At 33.0% G+C, this 25,277-nt stretch overlaps 1 protein-coding gene across 2 annotated transcripts in view; it reads left to right on the forward strand.

Annotated features, from left to right (window-relative positions):
- Nucleotides 1–22,887, forward strand: part of LOC149088779 (fibrillin-1-like) — a 269,191-nt gene extending 246,304 nt beyond the window's left edge. For both annotated transcript variants that reach the window (XM_089250032.1, XM_089250035.1), the window contains 20 exons: nucleotides 2,102–2,227; nucleotides 2,473–2,622; nucleotides 2,889–2,951; nucleotides 3,863–3,988; nucleotides 4,346–4,468; nucleotides 4,692–4,814; nucleotides 5,129–5,251; nucleotides 5,438–5,563; nucleotides 5,937–6,077; nucleotides 6,294–6,347; nucleotides 9,062–9,187; nucleotides 10,400–10,522; nucleotides 11,215–11,331; nucleotides 11,665–11,793; nucleotides 16,625–16,744; nucleotides 16,925–17,047; nucleotides 17,225–17,342; nucleotides 17,680–18,019; nucleotides 18,230–18,468; nucleotides 20,751–22,887. In XM_089250032.1, the coding sequence (XP_089106158.1) occupies nucleotides 2,102–2,227; nucleotides 2,473–2,622; nucleotides 2,889–2,951; nucleotides 3,863–3,988; nucleotides 4,346–4,468; nucleotides 4,692–4,814; nucleotides 5,129–5,251; nucleotides 5,438–5,563; nucleotides 5,937–6,077; nucleotides 6,294–6,347; nucleotides 9,062–9,187; nucleotides 10,400–10,522; nucleotides 11,215–11,331; nucleotides 11,665–11,793; nucleotides 16,625–16,744; nucleotides 16,925–17,047; nucleotides 17,225–17,342; nucleotides 17,680–18,019; nucleotides 18,230–18,468; nucleotides 20,751–20,916 (2,756 nt within the window). In that variant the 3' untranslated portion in view covers nucleotides 20,917–22,887. The remainder of the gene's footprint in view (nucleotides 1–2,101; nucleotides 2,228–2,472; nucleotides 2,623–2,888; nucleotides 2,952–3,862; nucleotides 3,989–4,345; nucleotides 4,469–4,691; nucleotides 4,815–5,128; nucleotides 5,252–5,437; nucleotides 5,564–5,936; nucleotides 6,078–6,293; nucleotides 6,348–9,061; nucleotides 9,188–10,399; nucleotides 10,523–11,214; nucleotides 11,332–11,664; nucleotides 11,794–16,624; nucleotides 16,745–16,924; nucleotides 17,048–17,224; nucleotides 17,343–17,679; nucleotides 18,020–18,229; nucleotides 18,469–20,750) is intronic.
- The last annotated feature ends 2,390 nt before the right edge of the window (nucleotides 22,888–25,277 follow it).

Consider the following 25,277-nt stretch of genomic DNA (forward strand, 5'->3'; position numbering starts at 1 on the left):
AATCATATGGAAGTGTTATTTGTCATAATAACTAAACCGCATTTCTCTAATGGGAATTATTTCAACACTTTTGTTTCACAAGTTGAGCAAACAGTGCAGTTTGCTCTTGCTTATGGAAATTTCGTAATGTAATGAAAGTGCTTAAAATAAATTTTTTGTGTCAAGTCAATATATTATGCAAACGAAAAGGGAAAATTGTTAAAATGAAATTAAAACTCAAGCTTTTAATGATACTATATGAAGAAAAGATGCACAAATCCTTGCAGGTTAGTAGAAATTAATATGCAGGGTGTCCTGTAAGTGCTAATGCAGCCTTTATCTCATCAACTGTTTGTCGTAGAGGTATAGTTTCAATCTAAAATATTGCTAGTTTTACTATATATACTAGTTTTCAGAGTAAAAATACTCAGTGTGTAACAAAATAAAAAAAATCTAAATTTTTATATGGCTCTCCTGTTCTCTAACATCCAATTAGAAAGTTGTTTCTCTTTCTCTCCTGAGGTGAATAAAAAAATTACATGTTTTTAAGTGCAATATTCACTGAGATGTTCAAATTAAAAAATCGGAGTGAAGTTGGGAAAAGACAGCATAAATAAGGGAAAGGAGCATTGTCTATTAGCTTTTGCTGTTCTTTCATTACTTTTCTCTGATTTTTGAATTCATATATCTTACCGAATATCATGTAGCACAAACATGGAATTTTTTCTGTTAGGCTCAGGTGATAACAGGGCAAAAACTTTCTAATCAGAAGTTAAAAGATAAGAGGGACAGTATAAAAATTTAAACTTTTTTGTGATACATTGTATTTTTTTCTTTCTCAAAACTGGTGCTGGGTAATTTTTGAATGCTTTTGAACATTTTTTAAATTGGAATCACCTCTACAACAGGCAGTTAATGAGATAAAAGGCTGCATTAGAGAGAGAGAGAGCACTTACACACATGACACCCTGTATAATTACAATTGTGAGTTCTGGTAAATACTGTAGCAACTCGCATAGCAAGAACCTCTCATAGAGTGAATTGAATCAGTTTGTTTTGAGAGTGCCGGAGTGACGTGGTGGGGAGATGCTCTTCTACCACTGTCAAGATTGCCATCAAGTCCCAGGTTCGAACCGGGGGGAAGAATATAGATAAGATATTTTCCTTAACAAACTTGAGCCGATCCTGGATAAATGGCGCCTTCATTTCTAACCCAACTCGTTAATATTTCAGTTAATAATAATAACCCCATATTGCAGTTAATTACAATATGGGGATATGGCCAGAATTGGTGTTTAATAAAGGAGTAGTTTATTTTGAGTTTCTTTTTTTTTTCTTTTTCATGCAAATACAAAGGCCACAACAGGCAATTGCTCAATGAAGTAGCTGAAAAAAGCTACCCATAAAAAATATGGATGCCAAATATAACCAAAATACAGCAACCCAATTTAAAAGCATATATCATTATAATCTGTTTAAATTTTCCTTTTTTGCAGAAAATTTCCTAAGGTTTCAGAGAGAGAGAGAGTTTCATTACTAAATATCTAATTCTTTTCTTTCGGTTTCAAAACTTATATCTTAAAAACATAGTTTGTGATATTGATTCATGTTTAACCTTTATAAACTGTTTCCATCATCTTTAAATGGATGTGACATTGCAAGTCATGATAAAATTCAATTTAAAAAAAATTCAGTGTGACTTAAAAAAAAATTAACCTTTATTTTTTTACTTGTATTTCAAACCGTTTTCCCCTCTTTAAATAAATTTAAAAAAAAAAAATCTATGCAGTAAGAGAATAAAAAGTTAAGATGGGATGATGGGATTTTTCCCCCGCTGTTAAATGGTTAATGAGCTTTTGGTTTTTTTTCTATTGCAAAGCACTATTATAAGTATTATACTTGTACCAGAATATTTTATCAGAGAAATGACTGATGATTTTTATTTTTATGAAATGTGTAAATTATGATATGCAATAACAATAAAATAATGAATTTAATATTACTGTAAATATTATAAAACTTTGATAATATAGTATGAAAAATTACTTTTTCAATTTTATTTTTGCTGAATATTTTTTGTCATTTTTCTAGTCATTTTTAAATAGCATCATTTGTATTTTAGATATTGATGAATGTCGTACTGTACCCCTTGCTTGTTATGGAGGAACTTGCATAAACACTGATGGTGGTTTTACATGCACGTGTCCTCAAGGCTTTATTCTTTCAGTTGATGGCAAAGCTTGCATTGGTAACTTTTTCCTGTATTAATTTCATTTCAGTTTTTATGCAATAAAATTTGGAATCGTGTTTGCTTATTTTAGGTTACTTTGCAAATTCTGTTGGCACTGAGTTCAATATAACTACGGAAATACTTTCTTTTATCTTGAATCTGTTAATTATGTGATTTTTTTTGTTTGTCCTTAAAATTCTTAATAAACCATGTTGAATTTTAGACGTTATATGAAGTTGAAAAATTTTAATTCTGTTTTCAAGATACTCGTCAGAACTCCTGCTTTGAAGAATTCAACCGTGGACGTTGTTCCAAGCCAAAATCTTCAAATATGACAAAAAAAGAGTGTTGTTGTATGAAAGCTGCAGGTTGGGGAACTGAACCATGTGAAAGATGCCCTGATCCAAGAGAAGGTGATTGTAATCTTCTATGTGACTCTTTACTCGTATGTCTAGGAAAGTTTTACTGTACTCATGACGAAATGTTTTATAATATTAACTAATTGATTAAGTAATTAATAAATGCTCACTAAATTAACTAATGATTTTTATTTTTCTGAAATTTGATATGGTAGCAAATGATATTATATTATGGTAAATGAAATTTTATAACTGTATTTCCTTTTTTGTAAGTGTGCTGTGATGTTTTCAAGTTGACGGTTGACCTGATTTTTTTTCAGAACACTTCAAACTTCTTTGTCCTGATGGATTTGGTTATGTAACTGTCAATGGAGTTATGGAAGGTGAGTGCACATCTATTAAGATGAATCCTCATTTTGAATTTTGTAGCAAAAAATCATCCTTCCATACATGATGGAAATGAGATGTAATTTTTTTGTAGGCAAAAGAAAAAAAAAGGGGGAACACCCTATGTTGTTCAAAATGAACAAAGAATTAAATATTACTCTTAGATCTCTGTTGAGGAGCAGTAACCCAGGTCCATAAGATATTCACTTACAGTACGAAAAGACATTCAGAGGCATCGTGAGTTTGATACCTAATTAGTCTTTGTCAGAATCTTTCCTAATGGGAAGGACAATAAAAATGGTGACAACATAACCTCCTTAACTGCAGATGCACCTCATGCACATTCCTCTGCAGAATTTCTAACAGAATGACAACATGATTGCAAAAATCAAAGCTATTATAGGAAGTCCATCCACTGAAGGCTAAGTACATCAACCTCTGAATGTGATATACTGTATAACAAAAGAAAAGACAATGTCAAATGCTGCTATTTGAAATCAGCTGTAGCTCTCAAAAAAGCTCTCATAGTTTGAAAAAATATCCATTGTGCAACCAAAATGATCAAATCTGTGTCACTTTTTTTCAGCTACAACAAATTACAATTAAGAGTTTTCAAAAAGTTTGCCCAAACTTTTGGGTTGAACATTATTGGACATAAAAATAAGCATTCAATTAGGGACTATCAGTTTGAGCTTAAAGAGAAATACACATAAAAAATATTATTTCAAATGAATCTGTCCCTTGATGTCAAAATATATTATCACTAATCAAAATTCAGATCAGTTTGCAAGACAGTCAGGAAGTTTTGCAGGCACATGACTACATCTAATTTTGCATGGTGTATTTTAAAAAATGCTAACAAATATATCAGATTAGAAATGAGTGTCCATTGAATTAATTTTTTCAGACATCAATGAATGCATGATGGATCCAACATTGTGCGAAAATGGAATATGTGTGAATACTGATGGATCATACCGTTGTGAATGTCAAGATGGGTTCAAACTAGATACATCTGGAAATGCCTGTGTTGGTATGTAATCATTTTTAATGCATTGAGTACTCTCTGGAATATTTTTGTGAATGATATTTTTGATTAAATAGGAAATTAAGGATTAAGCAGCTATTTTTTTTTTTCATTTAAACCAAAATTATTTTAAATAAAGAATTGAAGTGTAAGTTTATAATTAAGGTATTTCTGAGGGGAGGGGGAATGCAGGTATATAGTGTTGGCTTTTAATTGATAACTTTAAATGCATAGGGAACAGCTAAACATGTATGGTATAAAAATTATGTGCATTATTTTTCAAGATTCCATTGCTCATTATAAGTTAACACTAAATTAAGGAAAAAAATAAATGTAACTGAATGATTTAGTATATTTTTCCAGATATTGATGAGTGCAGATTGTATGGTTCTTTATGTGGCAATGGAACTTGCACAAATGTTGTTGGTGGCTTTGAGTGTGATTGCAGAGAAGGTTTCTCTGCTAGTCCAAACCAACCTTGTGAAGGTAAGATTATCATGACTTTGCATGTTTTAATCTAACTTTTCTATAGCTAGATTAATTAGTTTAATTTCTTAAAAATACATTATTATACATAATACATTAAAAAATATATTGAATGCAATTTATTTTAAATTACTTATTTTTGATATTTTTGCAATATACTCTAATGAATTTAAATTTTTTTGCTTGATTGGCAATTCAGTGTAAAATTTATTTTTCATTGCAGATGTTGATGAATGTCAAGAAATTGGTCATTTCTGTGCATTCAGGTGTCAAAATTTGCCGGGCACATTCAAGTGCATTTGTCCATATGGTTATACTCTTGCTGCGGATGAAAGACATTGCGAAGGTTAGTACTGTCTGTTTCCCCTTATTTTTCAGAATACATGTTTAGGTGCACGATATTTGAGTACTTTATAAGTTTAGTTTGTGTGTGAATAACACTTTTCAAATTTGGGGTTAGTGCATCTCAGATTTTCTTGTGGTGCTTTCAACGTATCTAAGAAAAACATTTTATTTTGTATATTCCTCTTAGTGAATGAATAAAATTGTTCTCTGATGCTGAATGCATATAATGTTTTTTATATTCATTCAATTATCTTTATGGGTAATAAGATTTATCAAATACTAAGTCTGGAGACTCATTTTATTTTTTTTTAACAGATCTCGATGAATGTCAAACACCAGCTAATGATTGTAGATATGAGTGTAAAAATTTAGTGGGATCTTTCATGTGCATCTGTCCCGAAGGATATCAGCAAGTTGGTGTCAGTGATGATTGTGTAGGTAAGATATGTTTTTATTCAAAGCTATCATCAATAAAATGATAATTATATTTTTATTGCATAGAATGATAACATAAAAATCAGTATCAAATATAAAACTAGAAAACAAACAGAAATTTAAATTAATGTGAATTTGATTCACATATTTTGTGTTATTAATCTTTATCGGATGTATTGTTTCATCTAGACATCAATGAATGCAACACTGTACCTGGTATATGTGATAATGGCCGGTGTACTAACTCGCGAGGCTCTTATCGTTGTGACTGCTATGATGGATATGAACCCTCGTATGATCAAAGAGAATGTATAGGTAATATATATTTTTATTTTTTTACAATTTCTGAACACAATAGTTATATGATGTCACAGAATTTGTGTAATTTAATCTGATAATAATGTTTTTATTAGTACAATGTTTTTTGGCAAAAGAGTTGATATTTTCAATCATAAAGGCATAAAGTTTCTCTTAAATTGCTTTCAATATTTTCTATAGGTTTTTTCAAATTATTATTATGGAAAAATTATTATAAATAAATAATTAAAATCTGTGATTATAATTATTAAACAATTATTACAGGAAAAAAATTAGAACAAATCACACAATTTTTTTTGCAATGAGCTTTTATGTTTTAAAATTATAATTTATCCTGTAAACATTTTTTTTTACTCCATGTGTATTACAGATATAAGAACAGGTTTCTGCTTCAGTCAGACATCTTGCACCATGCAAACAGAAATGGCTGAACTGACCAAAGCTGACTGCTGCTGTGGAATGGGAGTTGCTTGGGGCCATGGTTGTGAATTATGCCCAAGAAGAGGAACTAGTAAGTTTTTCAATCAATTTTTAATATTTTGAAAGTGTAAGTTACAATTGTGTAACTTTCCATAACTGGTCAATTACATTCATGTCAACTAATGTTTATTGGTTTGTAATTGTTTTGTTTCTAATTATTAATTTAAAATGTTTGTTTTCCATTTTTTATAATGGGTTCTGATATTTATTGTAATATGATGTCTAACTTTTTTCATCTTATCTTCAGAGGAATATTCAAAACTCTGCCCACATGGAATAGGATTTGATAAAGATGGTCACGGTAAGATTTTGAGTATTTTTGTTATGAACAAACACGAAATATTTTGTCTATACCACTGGCTTTCAAATTATGCATTGTGGCACCAGTTCATGTCTAGGATTTAAATGTAAAAGTAATGCTTTTTATTTTATCCATGGTAGTTGACTTAAGACCCATCCATATAAGAGTACAATAATCTCTCACTTATACATCTTTTTTCCATGTTCCCTTGCACCGACTCACAAATGATCGAACTACTACTGGGTTTTTAAGTGGGGGGAGGGGGAATAAACAAATTTGCCTGGCTTTCGTTTTTTTCTTTTCTTTTCCATCTATGCACAACTGTTGTAACTGCTTTACTGTGCACAGAGAAAACAGGTGTATGTAGGCATAAAATTAGGGGAAACATTGATTGGTGCGTGGTCTAACTATATTCGCAATCTCTAATTTAAAGGATTTGGTCTACTTATCCCATTGTTATTTCATAAAATGTGTAATTTAAAATAAACAATTGGACCACATATAATGAGTTCTATTTAGGCACCTATAACGGACCACCTACACAGACCACCTATAATGAGAGCCTCGATTTAACAGGCAAAGGAATGCATTTTCTGTGTTTCTTAGTTGCATGGTATTTTTATAATTTTTAGGGAGCAGGTTTTCATGCAAGCTTGGATTTAATGAGCAATGTGAAAGGAAAACTTGCATATATATAAAATACATGCAAAAATCAGAGAATGAAAAGTAAATGCAAGGAGTAAAAAAAAATAAAAACAAACTGAGTTTGTTTTGCCCTGCTCATAATATGGAGATAATACAATTGATGAGGGGTAAATGTCAGTCAAATTATTCAACGAATCACCACTTAAGGTTTGTTGTCAATGTACAGGAACAATAATGCTTCATCTTGGAAGAAGGAATAAGAATGGGAAATGAAGAAAAGAGAAATTGACTTATCAGAACTTTAAAAAATATCTAATTGTGGTCCCTAATTTCCCTCTCAAACTCCATGTGTTTGAGTGTGAGGATCCTCACCGTATTTGCCCTTTTCCATATGTTGTGTTTGGGGGAGAAAGTGTTCAAGAGAAAAAATTTTACGATCAAAGATAAAATAGAAATTATATAAAGTTGCTAGAAAAAGGTGTAAAAATATTTTATAAGTCTAATATCCATACTGTGTTTATACAGGGTGTTATGTTAATGGACCGACAAACTCAGAGGGTTGTTAGTAGGCATCAAGAGAAAAAAATTGCAATGAAACATGGTGTGGCAAAGGAAGAAGAGGGTGAAAATCGCGGAAAACACGTTCAGGTTCTGAGTCCAGAGGATGCGAAAGGTGGATGTCAGTTGATCGCTGTATGCGTTCGTGGGTTCGCTCACCATATCTGACGTTGCCATCATTTATGGGACGCCTGTGAACACACCAGAAGATCTCATAGCGCAGATTGTCGCCACTGCGACAGACATCAAAAGCATACCTGGTATCTTCGAGCGCATCCAGGAATCGTTTTTACACCGTTGTAGACTGTGCAATAACATCGGGGGGCCGCCACTTCCAACAACTCTTGTAATAATTAATCAAATAAATCTTTTGTAGTTATTGATGTATTTTTAGTCATTCCAGCATGATACTGAAACCTGCATGCGTTTTTTGCGATTTTCATCCTCTCGACGTGGTTTCGACGCCATATTCCATTGCAATTTTTGTTCCTCTTCATGTCTACTAACCCTCTGAGTTTGTCAGTCCATTAACAAAACACCTTGTATATACTTACTATAAGCACTTAATTTCCAAAATTTCATATTTTTACATGAACACAGATTTTGCAAGGACTCATATTTATCTAGCATTTTTCTGGAAACAAGCTCCTTGTTAATATATTGTTATATATGGGTCTGACTGTGTGTGTGTATTTATCTGTATATATATACATGGTTTCCTGCAAATGCTAATGCAACCTCCATCTCATCAACCATCCGTCATAGAGGTATAATTTCAATTTTAAAAACACTCAAAAGGCGTTCAAAAATTACCCTGTACCATTTTTGAGAGTGAAAAATAGTGTTTTTATATAACAAAATAATAAAACCTAAATTTTTATATGTTTTCCTGTTCTCTAACTTTTATTTATTAAGTTGTTGCTCCATCTCTCCTGAAGTCAACAAAAATTCCGTTTGTAAGTGCAATATTCGTTGAGATATTCTAATTTGGAAATTGGCGAAAAGTTGGGAAAAGACAGCATAAATGAGGGAAAAAACCGTTGTGTGTCCATTATTTTTTGTTATTCTTTCATAACTTTTCTCCCATTTTTTAATTCAAATATCTCAATGAATATCGCACTTAGAAACATCAAATTTTTTTGTTGGCTTCAGGAGACACGGCAACACCTTTCTAATTGGAAGTCAGAGGACAAAGGGACCTTTTTAAAATAAAGATTTTTTTCTTTTGTTACACACTGTATTTTCACTATCAAATACTGACTGGTACCGGGTAAATTTCGAAAGCTTTTTGAAAATTTTTAAATTGGAACCATACAACGGACAGTTGATGAGATAGAGGCTGCATCATCACTTACAGGACACCCTGTATATTCCATGTGATCTATATATATTGGATGATCTTTTTTTTACGTCTGTTCAAATGGAATTAAACTATAATTGACTGCTGAAATTAATGTGGTTTTTGTTTAATTCAATGCATTACTTTACTTTTTTTCCTTTTATTTCTCCAGATGTTGATGAATGTTCCTTGATGCCTCACATCTGTAAGAATGGTCGCTGTATCAATGCCATGGGGTCTTATCGCTGCATATGCAACAGAGGATATAAGCCAGATCATATAGGAACCAGATGCATTGGTAAAAAATATCTCTTTATTTGTTAATAAGGAATTAAGTCGTGGAATCCTTTATGTTATTATCTGTACCCCGCTTTACTCTTCTTTCATTTCAAAACTAATTTAATTTTGATAAGATTCTGCTTTACTGGGAAGAAAATGCTGCTGCTTTGTCTCATGATATGGTACTGATTTATTAAATTCATTACTGTATAAATCTTCCCATGTTTTCAAATATTTTATTGGCATATTCTATGCATACATTATGGGATATGGTATATGTACATGGAGATCAGTAAATCCCAGGTTTTACCCTATAAAACCTGGGATATTGCTTATAACCTTACTAAGTGAAGTGGTGAAAATCAGAGTGAGCTTTTATTGAATCAATGAGTAAAACCAATCAGTGAAAGCACATTTTGTCCTACCTGTGATTTTATTTATTTATATCATATTATTAGGCCTATACAAGAGAATGTGGTTGAATGAGCATAGATATTGTTTGATATTGCTCAAAAAACTAGGGATAGTGGCATAGGAGGAGATCGATTTGGAAGTCTTGGGGGGGGGGGCACAATGATGATGATGATGTCAATTCATATATACATTTATACGTTAGATCAGTCGACTCCATCTTCTTTGACGCTGGGGTTGGGGGCAGTGCCCCACAACGCGCCCCCCCTATCTCCGCCCATGGATAGTGGGGAGTCTACAATTGAGCTGGAGAGTTTGTTCCATTCACCAATGGTATGAGGAAATAAACTATTTATAGCAGTCAGTAGAAAGTAGATTAATCTTCAACACACTTTAATGAAGCTGTTATTAATTAATCATCTCTAACTTATCACAACTTAATACTCAATGTTTGTACTTTCTCCGAATGATAACGTTCATGTGTTCCCACTATGCTTATCAATAATGTTGTGCTTATAAATGCTTCTGTTTCAGTTTTTTACTGGTTCGCATCTGTAAATCGTAGGTTTTACCAGTCTTTGGGTTTTCACTGTGACATGTATACCTTATCAGTTAATTTTTTTTATAAATGTGTTTATAGATAGAATGGATATAAAAGTCATGAGAAAATGTGAGATAATCACAGCTAATAATTTTATGAATTCTCAATCATTCGGCATGTGTAAGCTGCATATACATTTTTTTAATCATATCGCTGTTTCATACTTATAATATAAATGCTACCAGTGGAGTGGAAAAAATGTATGTGATTTCATTTCAGATCTAAATGAATGTGAACAGACACCTTCCCCATGTACATTTTCCTGTCAAAACACAGAAGGAAGCTACATCTGCATATGTCCAAAAGGATACATGCAAGGTCCAGATGGAACTTCTTGTAAAGGTAGGTAACCGCGGAAAATATGTAATTGTATAAATCAGGCACCCTTTTTTTTCTTCTACCAAAAAAACTTTGTTTGCATGTTTACATAGAAGAAGCACGTTAGTTAATTTCTCACCCCTTACTAAAAAAAAGTGAGTTTGGTATAAATAATAATAACAATTAAATCAAATATCTTACTACAGTCAACGCTAGTTATAACGACACCCTCCCCCCCATCATCCCGTCAAAAATGGTTGCTATATCAAAAGGAAAACATGTATAATAGTCGGTATAGGAAAATATTTGGGACTTATCTTAGTGGTTGTTGCAATGGAATGGTCACAATAACGCAAGGTCATTATTACTAGCATTTACTGTATATATTTCATTCTGATTCAAATTATGAACATAAAATAGAAAAGTCTGCTATAGTGTTTAAATTTAAAAAATTTAATTTGTATAAAAAAATTTCTCTACTTATATGACAAAATTTATATTTTGTTTAGAAGTTTATTTTTATGAATTTATCGTATAACAGGGTAATAGTTGGCTCTGATGGTAGCCAAGATGGTTCATTTCTTGTTTTGCTGAATGGTTATTTTATGAGAATATTGAATTCTGTAAGCTTCTAATTGTGGTGTCATCTATTTTGATTGTTCGTTTATTTGGGCATTTTAAACTTGACAATAATTTGTTCCCAATTTTTATTCTAGATGTTGATGAATGTTTGACAGGACAGCATGATTGCCCTGGTCAATGTATAAACACACCTGGTAGTTATCAGTGTGCCTGCCAAGATGGATATGCATTAAGGGGAAGTCACTGCATAGGTAAAAAAATTAATTATTTCTTATATAAGTGTGTGTGTCGGCATGGAGAATAGTTTTCTTTTTTTCTCTAAAAATTCTCTTTAACATCTCTTTCAAGTGTCATTGTAAATTCTAGTGCACCAACCCCCTCAGCAAGACATATATTTAAAAACTGTGTCAAATACTGCTTCTTGGATTTGGCACTAAATTCTTTATCCTGCCTAATTAGCCCTCATATGCAAAAAAATGACTGTTGGTGTGACAAAAAATGATCATTATAAATTTGTAACTTGTAACCTGTGATATTTCGCACATTTACAAAATAAATAAATGTGCATATTACTTATTTTTCAGATATCAATGAATGCACAGATCAGCCGCATCTTTGCACACCTCTTGGAACATGTATGAATATGCCAGGTACATTCAAGTGTATGTGCCCGAGAGGATATACATTAGATCCTTCTGGAAAATTTTGTGTTGGTAAGAAATAGTCCACATATATCATTATTTAAACTATTTCTTTCTTATGGTGCTGTGTTGGAATAGCGATATAATTTGTGTTATAAACAAATTTCCAATCAATTTCCATTGTGAATCCATAGGCTACATGAAATATGCATGTTTATTTTAGTTTCCACTCATAGTAAATTTCTTGTAAGCATTGCAGAATGCAGTAGATCTTAACTGTTCCCTTTTTTTTCACTGAAAAGACTTATGAGTCATTGTGTTTTAAAGCTTGTGAAGTTACCTTTATTCTTTAACCCATTTTTGACCCCTCTTACAATTTGCGACCAAATCATGCAATTTTTTTATATATGACTAGCTGTTACCCGTGGCTTCGCTTGCGTGAATTTGGTTTGGAAACACAACAGATCTATGATTTACAAACCAACTCAAACAATGTATACATACTCACTCATGTGAATTTGGTCATCAGAAAGTTATTCTGCAAGGATTTCCCCCACATAACATGTGCATCCTATTCGGGGTTAAATTGTCAGAAATTCCATCATAGTGATTCTCTGTATTATAAAATATAATACACACCAAATTTCATATTTACAGCTTCTTCTGTTTGGACTCAGCGATGATTTCTCTGTATAACCTTTTTACCCCTTTCCCCCACATATGACCCCCTTATATGTTGAATTTTGAAATATCCCTTTTTGGTGAGTCTCTGCATTACAAACTATAACTATTTACCAAATTTCGTAATTATAGCTTCAGCGGTTTCGGCTCGATGTGATTTCTTTATGTAACCTTTGAACACTTTTTTGACCCCCTTAAGGGGTCGAATTCCAAAAAATTCCCGTAGTTTATTTTTATGTCATGAAATAAAACTACTGACCAAATTTCATAATTATAGTTCCAGTGGTTTCGGCTCGGTGTGATTTCTCTATGTAACCTTTGAAATCCCCTTAGGGGTCAAATTTCAAAATAGCCTTTCTTAGTGGGTCTTCACTTCATGAAATGAAACTGCTGACCAAATTTCATACTCATAACTTCAGTGGTTTTGGTTCGGCGATGATGAATCAGTCAGTCAGGACGTGTCATTATATATATGTAGATGACTGGCTACTTAAATAACATTTTCGAAGTTTCAAAAAATTGAACATCAATTTAGCATGGTTTTTCTTTTTAATTAATGTAAATTTACAATTAATTATATTAGTGCAGTAAAAATAATTAATAATTATAATTTTAGGAAGTCGCATGTAACATGTGACAAAAAAATTATGGAAAAATTATTTTTTCTATTTTTTTTTTAATTTCTGTCATGGTAAGGAAAAAAAATTTCAGATGGAAAGTTTGAATAAAATTTCTAAAAATTTCATTTTTGAAAAATCATAAAAAATCAAATTTCATTGTAAACAAATTTAAAAAAATACTATGACACTCGTTAGACCTTTCAATTCCCAAAAATGTTCATTTCATGCAAAAATTTGAATGAAAAGTATTTGAAAAATCTTTTTAAACAAAGTGTTGTGCAAATGCAACGTCAATCAAAAATGAGTTATTAACTGTGCATGAAACCAAGTTTAACAAACCATTTTATTTTTACTACTGAACCACACGTGCAATTCGCGCACATTCCTCTGCAGAATTTCTAACGAATTAGTTCATATTGGAATGTGTGCGTACATGTTGTGAACCTAACATGAAGTTTGTTACAGTGTAATGCTTGTTATGTGTTGTGTTACTCTTACCGTCTATTTTTCTTACTATAAGTTAAGTGCAATTATTGAATAATTGTACTATTGTAGACTTGTTTCTCACTGTGATAAGATTTGTTAAATTGGAGATCAGCTTGCATTTGTGCCTCAAAGTTGGGAATCATAGAAAACCAACCAACCACCACGGTGATAGTGGTGGGGTTCGAACCTCATTGGAACATTTTATTACTGGTGGATGTGCATCAGGGTACCCAAAAATGGAAACATTGCATGCATGTGTTGTAGTTTCAGATTACGTGGCCAAGCATTGTCAGCTTAAGGTTTGCCATTCTAGTATAGTCAACTGTCATCAATCAATGTGGAGTGGTTTGGTTCTTTGAGCTTGTTTTATCTGCACTCCTAGTTATTGTGTCCTGTTCTTCTCTGGATAATGCGATCACTCAGATAAAAAGTACATGGTATTTTTATCTGATTTGTGTTTTATCTATTATGTTTTCTTTGGGAAAGACTGCAGCTGAGACCATTTACATGAAGTAGCAAGCCTTTCAGGATGGTACTTCAAATAAATCATGTTTTCCTATTTAACCTATGAGCGGAAAACCTGCCATAATCTGAACTTCCTTACAGGAGCAACAGTCAAAGAATGAAGGTCACTAAAAGACCACTGTTTAAGCAAACAAATTATTCATGGTTTATCCGATAGTGTATTTTATCAAAAAGTTTGAGAAAATACTATCCTCGGTTAACTTAGTGTCCTGGCATTCTCACGCAAGACAGAAAAGCAAGTGCATTGTTGAAATCATCAGTTCCTTTACTAAGTCAATGTACTAGCTCATGTGGTCTCAATCTGAAAGTTCTTGGTAAAACTACAGTTCAGATGGCAGCACTACACATAACAAGCATTAATTACACAGAAACAAATTTCATGATTAGGTTTACAATACGTACACATGACATGTACCAATTAGTTAGAAAGTCTGTAGAGGAATGGGTATGAGGTGTATGTATGGTTAAGTAGTAGTTCTTGGCAAAATTCTAGATGGTGCTAGGGTCCTATACAAATACGATACAAAAACAACACCACAACAGGCAAAATGCCCAATGAGGTAGCTGTGAAAAAGATGCCCACAACAAATATGGATGTCATACACTTCAAAAACATAGCAACCAAATTAAAAATGCAACTACAAACAATATATATACATGATAAAAATATTATACAATGCCCATAAAGTACATTAGCAATCTTTTGATTTACCCCAACATGCTTATCATATTTCTTTTTAAAACATGGCAATTGGTTAGACTTTACTACTTCCGGGTGTAAGCTATTTCATTTATTAACAACCCTATTAGAGAAAAATTCCCTGCTACACCATAACCTAGAATTGCTTCTTACCAATCGATACCAGTGTCCCCTTGTAAAAGCAGTCGATTGATGTGTACTACTAATTCATGGTCCATCCCATTTGAACACTTTTATCATATCATTCCCAGACACCTGCGTTCATCCAATGTAAACATTCAAAAAATGAAGTCTCGCTTCATAACTCAAACCCTGTGTACCAATAAGAACACGCATAGCTCTTCTGTGCTCTCCTTCAACCAAGTCTTTGTCCCTCTGTTGGTATGGTCTCCAAAACCTTACAGCATGCTCCAGTCCAGGACGAACTAAGCCTCGGATAAGCAAAAGAATGACTTTAGAAGAACACAAAGAGACCTTTTTGAAAATGAAACCGAACATTCTATTCGCTTTTTTGACTGCTTCTGTACAATGTTCAGAAAACCTAAGCCACTCGTCAATGAAAATTCCTAAATCGGTGAAATGGTGCCTATCTAGGCTTATATCAGGACCCTTATATTAGACTCTCTCTATCTGGGCTTTTTTTTTTTTAATTATAGCTCTGCCTCATCACATGATAAGGTTCCTATTAAATTGGTTTTTATAAATACCAGGTGATTCTTAATTCATTTGACAAACTTTAAAAAGTAATATAGGACTCCTGAACAAGTATTTTTAGTCACAGAATGTGTGGTTGAATTGCAATAGCAAAGGCGGTAGAAGGTGTTTTTAGAGACACCTTCATGATTTATCAACTAATATCACATTACTTTTTTGCATATGGCTCATTAATCAAAATCTGGTTGCTAATTTCAATCAAAGAATTGTAACTTTTATTTGATAAGTGGCGGAAGGGATTTTAGTTCACTGATGTCTTTCTCATATGTAATACCGGGTGATTATACATTCATGAGGCAAACTTTAAAAGATGATATAAGATACCTAAACAGCATTCTTGATCATAGAATGTGTGGTCGAGGGTGTTTTTGGAGATTGCACAACAGCACTTCACCGAAAGCAAATATCATATTTTTCTGATGGATTTGCTGCAATAAGTGCAATCAATCATTTGAGTGTGCAGGGTATTGTAATGTGGCAGGCCTTCTCATGGTCAGAGGTGGATTTAACGGTGGGCGCACAAGGCACCCCGACTTCTGAAGGGTTCCGAAAAACCCAAACTTTACACTTTTTTCTAATTCAAGGGGCCCAATATTTTCATTTGCGTCTGGGGCCCCAATGAACTTTAATCCTCTACTGCTCATGGTGCAACCTGGGTAATGCAAATTCTACCACAAGTCATTGTATCACTTGATCATTGTTTGGTGCAGCATAATCTTGATAGTTCTGGCACAATAAAACTCCAATCCAAAGGTGCATATGCACCCTCAAATGGGTGATAGCACATCTCGCAGCAAATACGGCAGAAAAATATGATATTTGTTTTTAAAGTACTGTTAAGCACTCTCTAAAAGCACCCTCTACCGCCTTTGCTATTGTGATTCGGCCGCACATTCTGTGATGAAAAATGCTTGTTTAGGTGCAGGGCTGTAACTAGGATTTTTGCTGTCCCCCACAGCTTTAAAATTCTATAATTTTATATCGGTGTTCTCTTTGTTCCCGCCTAAAACTGACACCCGGGGCAGTTGCTTCCCCCTCCTCTAGTTTCGGCTTTGTGTACGTTTATTATATTACCTTTCAAAGTCTGTCCCATCAATTTAGAATCACCCTGTATATTCATTAATATTATACTAATGAATAATAATTATATATATTAAATATATTTTCAAATTCCCAGATGCTGATGAATGTATTGGTGATACAAGATGTCAACATGGTTGTGAGAACACTCTTGGAGGTTATCGTTGTGCATGTCCAGATGGTTTTATGCAGCATTATTATTGGAACCAGTGCGTTGGTATGAAAAATTCTATCAAGATTTTCGAATCTGCAATCATATGTGATGACACTCTTAATTGTTTGATGAATTTAAGCATTAAATAATATGTCAAACCCGACATTAACTTATGCTCATATAAAATTATGTAAAACAAGGATAATATTGAAAAATGTGTGTGATTATTAATATTTCGTTTAGATGAAAATGAATGTGCAAGTGGGCCTATATGTGGCTCAGCCTCATGTCTCAACAGCATTGGAAGTTATTCATGTTCGTGTCCTCCTGGATATGCTTTTGATGGGGTACTACTTATCTGTTTGGGTAGGGTTTTTTTTTTTTTTGTATTACTTCAATCAGTGGATATTTTCTGTCTTAATAATATTATCTTCAGGAGTTCAAGAAATTTTTCCTGAGTTTTATACAATCTCTCCATAAATATCTTTATATTCCGTACACTGATAATGCCTGTAATTCTATGCTTTAAATTGCTGTTTTTAGAGGTTGGCGGTGCTGGTGCTGGCTGCCAGAATGCTCCTTGCAGTTTTGGTTGCACTCCAAGTGGACCACAAGGTTACACTTGTGGATGTCCTGATGGTTACCAGAGAATCGGACAAGGGTAAGACCGTTTATAAGCAAGCGGTTAAATATTGCAAAATATCAAAGACACAATTAAAGTTTGCGTTTCATCTGGATTTGCGCAGTTTAGCTGCAAGAAAATATTAGATTTCGCTGCATATCCTTCTTCTACATTAACTTTCAAGCGTAAAAAATTTATACTAATAAATTAGGTTTAAAATGTATCATTCAGAATACTAATCATTCTCTTCTGTTCTGTATTTTCAAACTTTTTTCAAATATTTAAAATATATATCATACACTCATATCAATATTTTCATTTTAATATAGTGTGTGTGTGATTTTTCCATAGTGTATTTTGCATATGATTTTTATAGGCATTGTTTGTCAACGCTTAATCAATTGCCTCTGAGTGGGTCAAGCAATGTTCCTTATGGAGGCAGTATCGATAATGCTTTGCTGCCATTGGGTAATGTGCAGGGTCTACCATCTCAGACACTGACAGATTCTAATGCTTACAACATTCCTGGAGGTGAAAAGGTGATTTCTACAGAGGGATGCTTCTCTTGCAAACTGAACAGCAACAACCGCCAAAAGAGGGAAGTCAATTCAGGAAATCACCATCAACATCCTTCCTTGAACAGTATTCATAGCACAGCTTCCAAGAACCTTGTTGGATCATCAAAAAGGCTTGAGAAGCGAATTCCTAATAGAATGGTAAGGGGTGAGAAAAACCTGTAGTAAACATAACTGTCTGTAATTTTGTTGATCATTTCCATTCCCGCAACTGTTTGACTTCACTTTTAGAAATCAAAACATTTCCTCGTACCATAAAAAGTAACCAATAGTTATAGTGAAGTTGAAAAGTGTCTGTCTCTTATTATTTTTCATTATCACTTATTTTTTGTTCTTATATGGATGTTTCAGAAACACTCATCTCATCATGTTCGTCATTTGCATCATAAATTGAAAACCGCAGCAAACATATCTTCTGAAGTTTCTCCAAATATCACCAGTGTTCCTATTACTATCCACCTGTCCAAGAATCAGTTGTTACCCGGGGTTGATATCATGAAGTTCATGCCTTCGATATCCTATCTGAAGGGTCAAGAAACACTGAAGATAATAGAAGGAAATGCCAATCAGCTTTTCGAAATTGTGACAAGGTAAGATTAGTTTTGTTTTCTAACATCTTGTAATTCAGTGATAGCAAAAGTGACTAAAAGTAAACCCCCTTTACAGGGGCTGAAAATTCAACTGAATTTTACTAATCAATTAATTAATTAAAACTTTGTGTGGCAAATATATATATATATCATAATGATTAATTAATAACAAATAAATGAATGATTTTTTTCTGTTGGTACTAGCAACACCCTATTGAAAGAGATGTCATATCAGTAACATAAACTCAACAATGTCTGATGATAATGCTGCCTTTCAATATAACAATAATCTCTCTTTCTATAATGATATTGTTTCTTGGTCCGCATAGTTATATTTGTTATATCAGAATCCTGTTGTGTTGGTTTTTTACGCTGCATTTTTTTGTCTTTGGGCAACAGATTCATACATAAGGGTTATGTACCATATTTCATACATTCAATTTCTATATTGAATTGAAAGAAATTGTTTTCACAACCTGTGGAAATGAAAAGGGTATGGAAAAGAATATATATTGAGATATATTTCTCTTAAACTGTGCCCATCGCAAATAGATCATGAACTTATTCTGAGTAAACTGCTGAATCACCTGTTGATGATTTACAGTATTGGAGAAATAAAAAGAGAAGTTTTTCCTCTTGCTCTCACAGAAATGTATGAGCAATGTAACTTTGGATCACAAATAACTCAGTTTACAAGTGTGTTTGAAGACAAAAAAAAAAACTTTCAACAAATTTTGATTGGATTAACAAGCAATATTTTGCAAGACAAGGAAAAACTTTTAAATGTTTAACAACTTGACAACGAGATATTGCAGCTAATGCAAATGGAAGAAATTCATTCAATCTCTTCCTGTTTTTTTTTGTTTTTTTTTTTTGTCTTTTCTCATCATCAGGAAACTTCTTTGTAATCCAATAAACTGAAGTTGTTTTTCCCCTCCCCATTCTTTCTATACTCCTGTTTAGTAATTCCTTCCCCCCCCCCCCACAAGTGTAATGTATCTTTTCAATTAGGGTTACCAGAGGTCCTTCTGATGTCACACATGCACTCAGAACACACTTCCTGGCATGTACCAATTCATTAGAAATCTGCAGCAGAATGTGTACAAGACGCATGCACGGTTAAGTAGAAGTAGTAGCCTACACATAAACACAAGTCTTTTAGTCTGTGAAGGGCTTCACTTACTTTGCATTGTCTGTCAAGCGTCATATGATCACAACTAAGCCAATGATTCTCTTTCTCCCACTGCAGGTGAAGCTGTCTGATTGAGTTTAGGGGCAGGCTCAAGCATTTTTCAGGGCTCTTTTTTCTATTATCTAAATCATAGTTACCCAACATTTTTTGTCCCATCGCTCCCTTCTTCAGAAATTTTTTTCTCCCATTGCAATCTAACCCATAGAATCCTATGTTATAGCCGTAGCTTCTACCGCTCCCCTGGAACATTCCATTGCCCTCCAGGAGGCGTTAATGCCCACGTTGGGAATCACTGATCTAAATAAAAGATTAAACTAAAAATATAGTGCATGCATATGTGTATTAATGAAATCATTCAATAGCTCAGGGGCTCTTGTTTGATTTGGACCCATTTATTAAGAAGCCACTCGCTGCAAGAGTGGCATTCATAGCTCATAAAAGACTCTCACACCTGAAACAAAACCCTTACTCTTTTGTATCATTTTAAAAATACTCAAGCCTCCAATATAAAATAAGTAAAAATACAATGAATTAACCTGCACTATCTTTGAAAATAATTGTGGTTGATGTGAGGAAGATGTCATGAAATTAATCATTTGAATTTCCATTATTTCTTATTGGAAAGTTTTATTTAATCAGAGGAGTGTTTTAGATTACTAGCACATTCATGGAAGGAATTATGTTCGTTTGAACCAAAGTTCTGTTGTATAGTGAGTTCGTTATAACAGGATTCGAGAGACCAGTGAGATCATTATAACAAAATTTTGTTATTTTAAAGTGCCAGGTTTTTGCATTTTTCTTATGTAAACTTATCTAGAGGATTAGAAAAGTGTTTGTTAAAATGAGATTTTTGCTATAACGGCATAGGCGGAGATAGACTTAGAAGTCTGCAGAGGCACGGTCATTATTACAGGGGGCATGATGATGACGACCTTTGAGGCTGGGGGGGGGGGAATGCCCCCCCCCCCTCTGTATCTCTGTCTATGTATAACTGTATTCGTTAAAACGGGATTCGACTACATTTCTGAAGTATTATTTGTTCAGCTTTGGTTGTGTTGCTGATTTTTATTTTCATTTCTTCACAAAACAGGGATGGAATATCAGCACTCCATGCTAGACAAAGAATTAGGCATAAAGGTGTTCATAAGTTGACAGTAGAAGGCAGAATCCATAGAAACTCTACACTAACATCAAAGAGCGAGAGTATAAAAGACGACATCTTCCATTTAGCAGTTCAAATTATAATAGACAAATGAAATGTGGTAAAAGAAAAAGAAAAAAATCTTTTTTCATTGGAAAGAAGCACTGCCTTTTGATCCTGCGTGGAATGTGATCTACAGCCAATCACAAACTATTCATATGTTTTTCGTTGTTTTTTTTTTTCAATGTCTTGAGTTTTTGTATTGACTGGACGCTTGAGTGAAGTCCTATTTGTTATCGCTGCGCAAGTAAAAATTGCTTAATTATAATGCTGTTATTAATTGACTATTTTTGTCTGTGAAGCAACTAAAACCAATATCACTTGAAAAATTTTGTGTTTTATAGACTCGAGAATGTTTTTGTTTCTATAAGCTGCTGGTAATGGATATTCTCTTGTTATATTATTTATGTCAAATCAATTTTTTTTTCCTTTTGGTGTCATCGAAATGGTCTTATTTCTATGGTATGACATAAGTTGAAACTACTTTTTCAAGTTTAATTAGGGAAGAGTTTTAAAACGACAGTATTCACATGAGTTGTTAGTCATTTTTTTTGTATTATTATCAACAACATGGCCTTATTACTTTGCTATACGAAATGAACCATATTCTAAATCATATGTAGTAACATGTTTTTGTTCCGCTATTCAATTTGAATTATTATATTTATTGAAAAATAACTACTAATGGTTCTTTTTTGTATAAGTTGAATATTTTTTAAGTCTCGGAATATTTAAATTAGGACTTCCACGTCATCTTTGGTATAAAAATGGAAAATAATCGGTGTCGATTAAGAGTGGTGTTGATGGGAGTGTGTGTGTAAGTGGTACTTAAGAAAACATTTGTGAACGTTAATGGGCAGGAATCTAATGGAAATTTCTTGAGCTTAAAAGCTAGTAATAATGAAATATTATAGAATTTATTTTTATAGATGCATTATTCAATCGAATGAATAAGATTAAAAAAGGTAGTTTCTTGTGAATTGTTTTGCCTCAGATGTTTATAAATTTAGTTTTCTTTGTTCACTACGTTGTGTTTATCTCAAATTGGATTGGTGAAATTATTCAATAAGAACTGGACCAATAGACAGTAATCAAATTATAATCTTGTCAGTGTTACTGAATAGTTGTTCATGTTAGAAGAGTCACTTAAAATACTGGCAGTTTGCAAAATTTTTCTGCCATTTGGCTCTAGCCATTTTCAAATCTCTCGCTTCTAGTCAGAATAATGTTGTTTTTTTGTTTAGATTCACTAGCAACTAAGCGAGAAAATAATAATAAAGTTCTCATTGTGGATAATTACTATTTGTCTATATCAAAAGATTATCGAACAATCAATTCAGCAAAACATGTTGAATAATTGAAGAAGTACAGTTTATTTGACCAGCAACCAGAATTCAATTTGTACCATAAAAGTTGAAATAGTGATGTATGGAAATGATGATTAGATAATATAGACGAATGATATATATTTTTTTAATTTAAACAAAAAAGTTGATAGTTTTTATTTTACATAGTTTTATGCTCTAAAAATAAATAGTTAACAATTTGTTTGCGGTACAATACTTTTCACGAAACCTTGTATTTTTGTTGGAAAATTAATAACTTTTCTCGAATGACTTCAGTGATGCAAGAGCAATACATTTTGCTTACACAGAATGCATAAATAATTTCAATGAGTGTGACTGATTATTCAAAGAGCTTCCTACAGCAAATTTTTGCAAGATTTGGGGGAAAAAATAAATGATAGTTTGTATAATAATAATAAAAAAAAAATCTATTTTCCTCGGAGTAGCAAGCATTCTTATTTTGCTGCTTGAAAACAAATCAATGATTTTTTTATGTCAATTTTTTTAAATATTATAATAGATTACACGTTCGATGTGACTACGAGAATGCTAAGTTATTTTAAAAAGAAGTTCATTCAGCAAGCTGGAGCTGCAATGTCAATTTTTATATGTGTGCCAAGTTATACAGATTGTTGTACAGTTTGTAAAAGAGAATTTTATTAAAGTGTAATTTATACAAATGTTTCCGATTCAGATAGGTGCTTTATTCGTTTATATCATTGTCTTTTCTTTTTATGTGCAGTAAAACTCCTATACAACGATACTCAAGGAATTGGAGAAACATATTTTTATAAACAATTTATTGTCATAAATAGAATACAGGGCTCCCACTCAAAAAATTTAAGAAGTTGGACTAAAAAGTAGGATGAGGGAGGGTACCCCCTTTAGACACCATAATCATAGCATAATAAAAAGAAATCCCTTTAAAAAAATTCTATTTTTTCATAGCGCACTTTTTCAGTATCCTATAAGATTGACTCTCAAGCCAAAGCGAAATGACTTTGTTACAAAGGCAATTTTTGGTCAAAACACACAATTCTTTTGTCTCTCCTCACAATATAAATTACATTCTTTTTTGGAGTCTTCTAAAGTGCAGAGGCTATTAGCACCCTTCGACAGCAAATTATGAAAGCATGTAAGTTTTGTAAGAATGACGCTCTTACGAGACCACTTCAAAAGCACAGTGAAAAATGTGTAAATTACAAGGTCTGATATAAATAAGACGAGGTGAACCTGATTGGTTTTATACTGCATTCTCCGTCCCTTTTTTTAAGAGAATTTTTTACATTTCACCATTCAATGTATGTGCCAGTATTAATCGTTTTTGACAGATGAATCACTTTCATTTCTAGCTCTTTACTTGAGCGTTGTAAATATTGTTTATGCCTCTGCATGCCCTAAAAATACAGAAGAAAATTGAATGCTATTAGGTACCATCAAAGTCACAAAACCTAGAATAGGTCTATGTATCCAACTGCTTTGTTATGCAAACTGTTGTTTCACCTATACACAAAATGTGGACCATAATTTTGAATGATGAATGTGTTAGTTACTGTCCAAGAGATCACATAGTAAATACAAAATTATTTTTGCCATCCAAACAGAACTTTCAATGACACACTCTACTTGTTGAACCTTCAAACTAAACAAATTAAAAATTAATAAACCAAAGGGTCCGCATACCCCCTGAAATAACCTGAAAAACAATTTCTGCTTTAGCAGAATCGTTAACCACTTTACGATCAAAGGACGTAATATTGCATCCTAAAGCCACTGGAATGAATTCAAACAAGCTCGCTCTGTTTTCTTTCCCCCTCGCCTGATCATCCCAAAGCTTTGTTGCAACCTTACAATTTTTTTTCTTTTTGGTTTTTGTATACCCTAACAGTGATTTTTTCCCCTCACATATCTTTCTGATAAAAGTGAAAGACCAACAGGTAGGGTGAAAAGAAATTAACTTTGTACCACATTCTTACCACCTTATCTTTTATACTGTCTCGCTTTTATTAAATTTTTTTCATCCCCTTTTTATAACGTGCGGTTAGGTGAGGACACGAGGTTATACTATATTTATTGCCGATTCGTCAAATAAAGAGCATCAGAATTTTTTGTCGATTCGCTTGTAAGCGAAGGGGTTAATTGCAATCTACATTTGTAACATTTGGCAATATATCTATGATTCCCTCCTCAATTAAAATCAGTTACACAAATTTTGTTAATAGGATTTGTGTGTGTGTGTGTGGTAGAAAAGTAGGGCAAGAACTAGAAAGTTGTTATATTGAGAACATATAAGCACTATGTAAAATGCGTTGAGACCAGAAATTATTGTTATATATATAGGTGATTATCTTATATAGAATTCTCACTGCACAGTAGAATCTTGATAATTCAGGTCTCCAAACTTCAAGGTTATGGATGCTCCGAGGCACTAGAATTGTTTGAAATTCCTCTTTTTTCAAAACCTTTATTTTTCTCAAAGAACTAGTTGTGTTTCATTTTCCCCATGAATGTGAGTAATTTCAGTTTGAAGGGATGGGGGGGGGGGGTTGATTCCTAGACTGGGGGTCTCCGGTGGATCCCCCAGGCCCTCTCCATAGTAAATTTACAGAGTAAAAAAGAAAGAAATAACATTCACATCCAGCCCCTTATGCAGAGCACAATATATTCATTACAAAGAGCGTCTAGCTTGGTCTTGACACACTTATGTAAGGAATTAAGCTGTTGGATTAAGGGCAAAGAGCAAGTAGGAGGAAGTAAACCCTCTCCCCACTCAAAAAGTTGTTTTCTATTATTTTTTGGATAATTCGGAGTTTTCAGTAATTGTGGTTTTCCTGTTCGTCTCAGATTATCAAGACTTTCCACTGTATTAGCAAAGAATATGAGAAAAAAATATCTTATTCTTTTATTCATGGAGGAACTTGCAATGATTCCTCAAACTGAAAAAATATATTGTTTATGGTCAGTTTTTCATTTGATAACAGATTTCTCATAAGATATAATTACCTCTAAAGCAGCGGTTCTCCGTGTGCACTTCCCAGGGGCTCTGTGGCCACTCGAGAATAATAAAATA

Source organism: Pholcus phalangioides, unplaced genomic scaffold, assembly GCF_987345545.1.
Source record: "Pholcus phalangioides strain wild (caught in Gottingen) unplaced genomic scaffold, Ppha-v1.0 ptg000003l_1, whole genome shotgun sequence".
In the NCBI taxonomy this organism is placed as follows: domain Eukaryota; kingdom Metazoa; phylum Arthropoda; class Arachnida; order Araneae; family Pholcidae; genus Pholcus; species Pholcus phalangioides.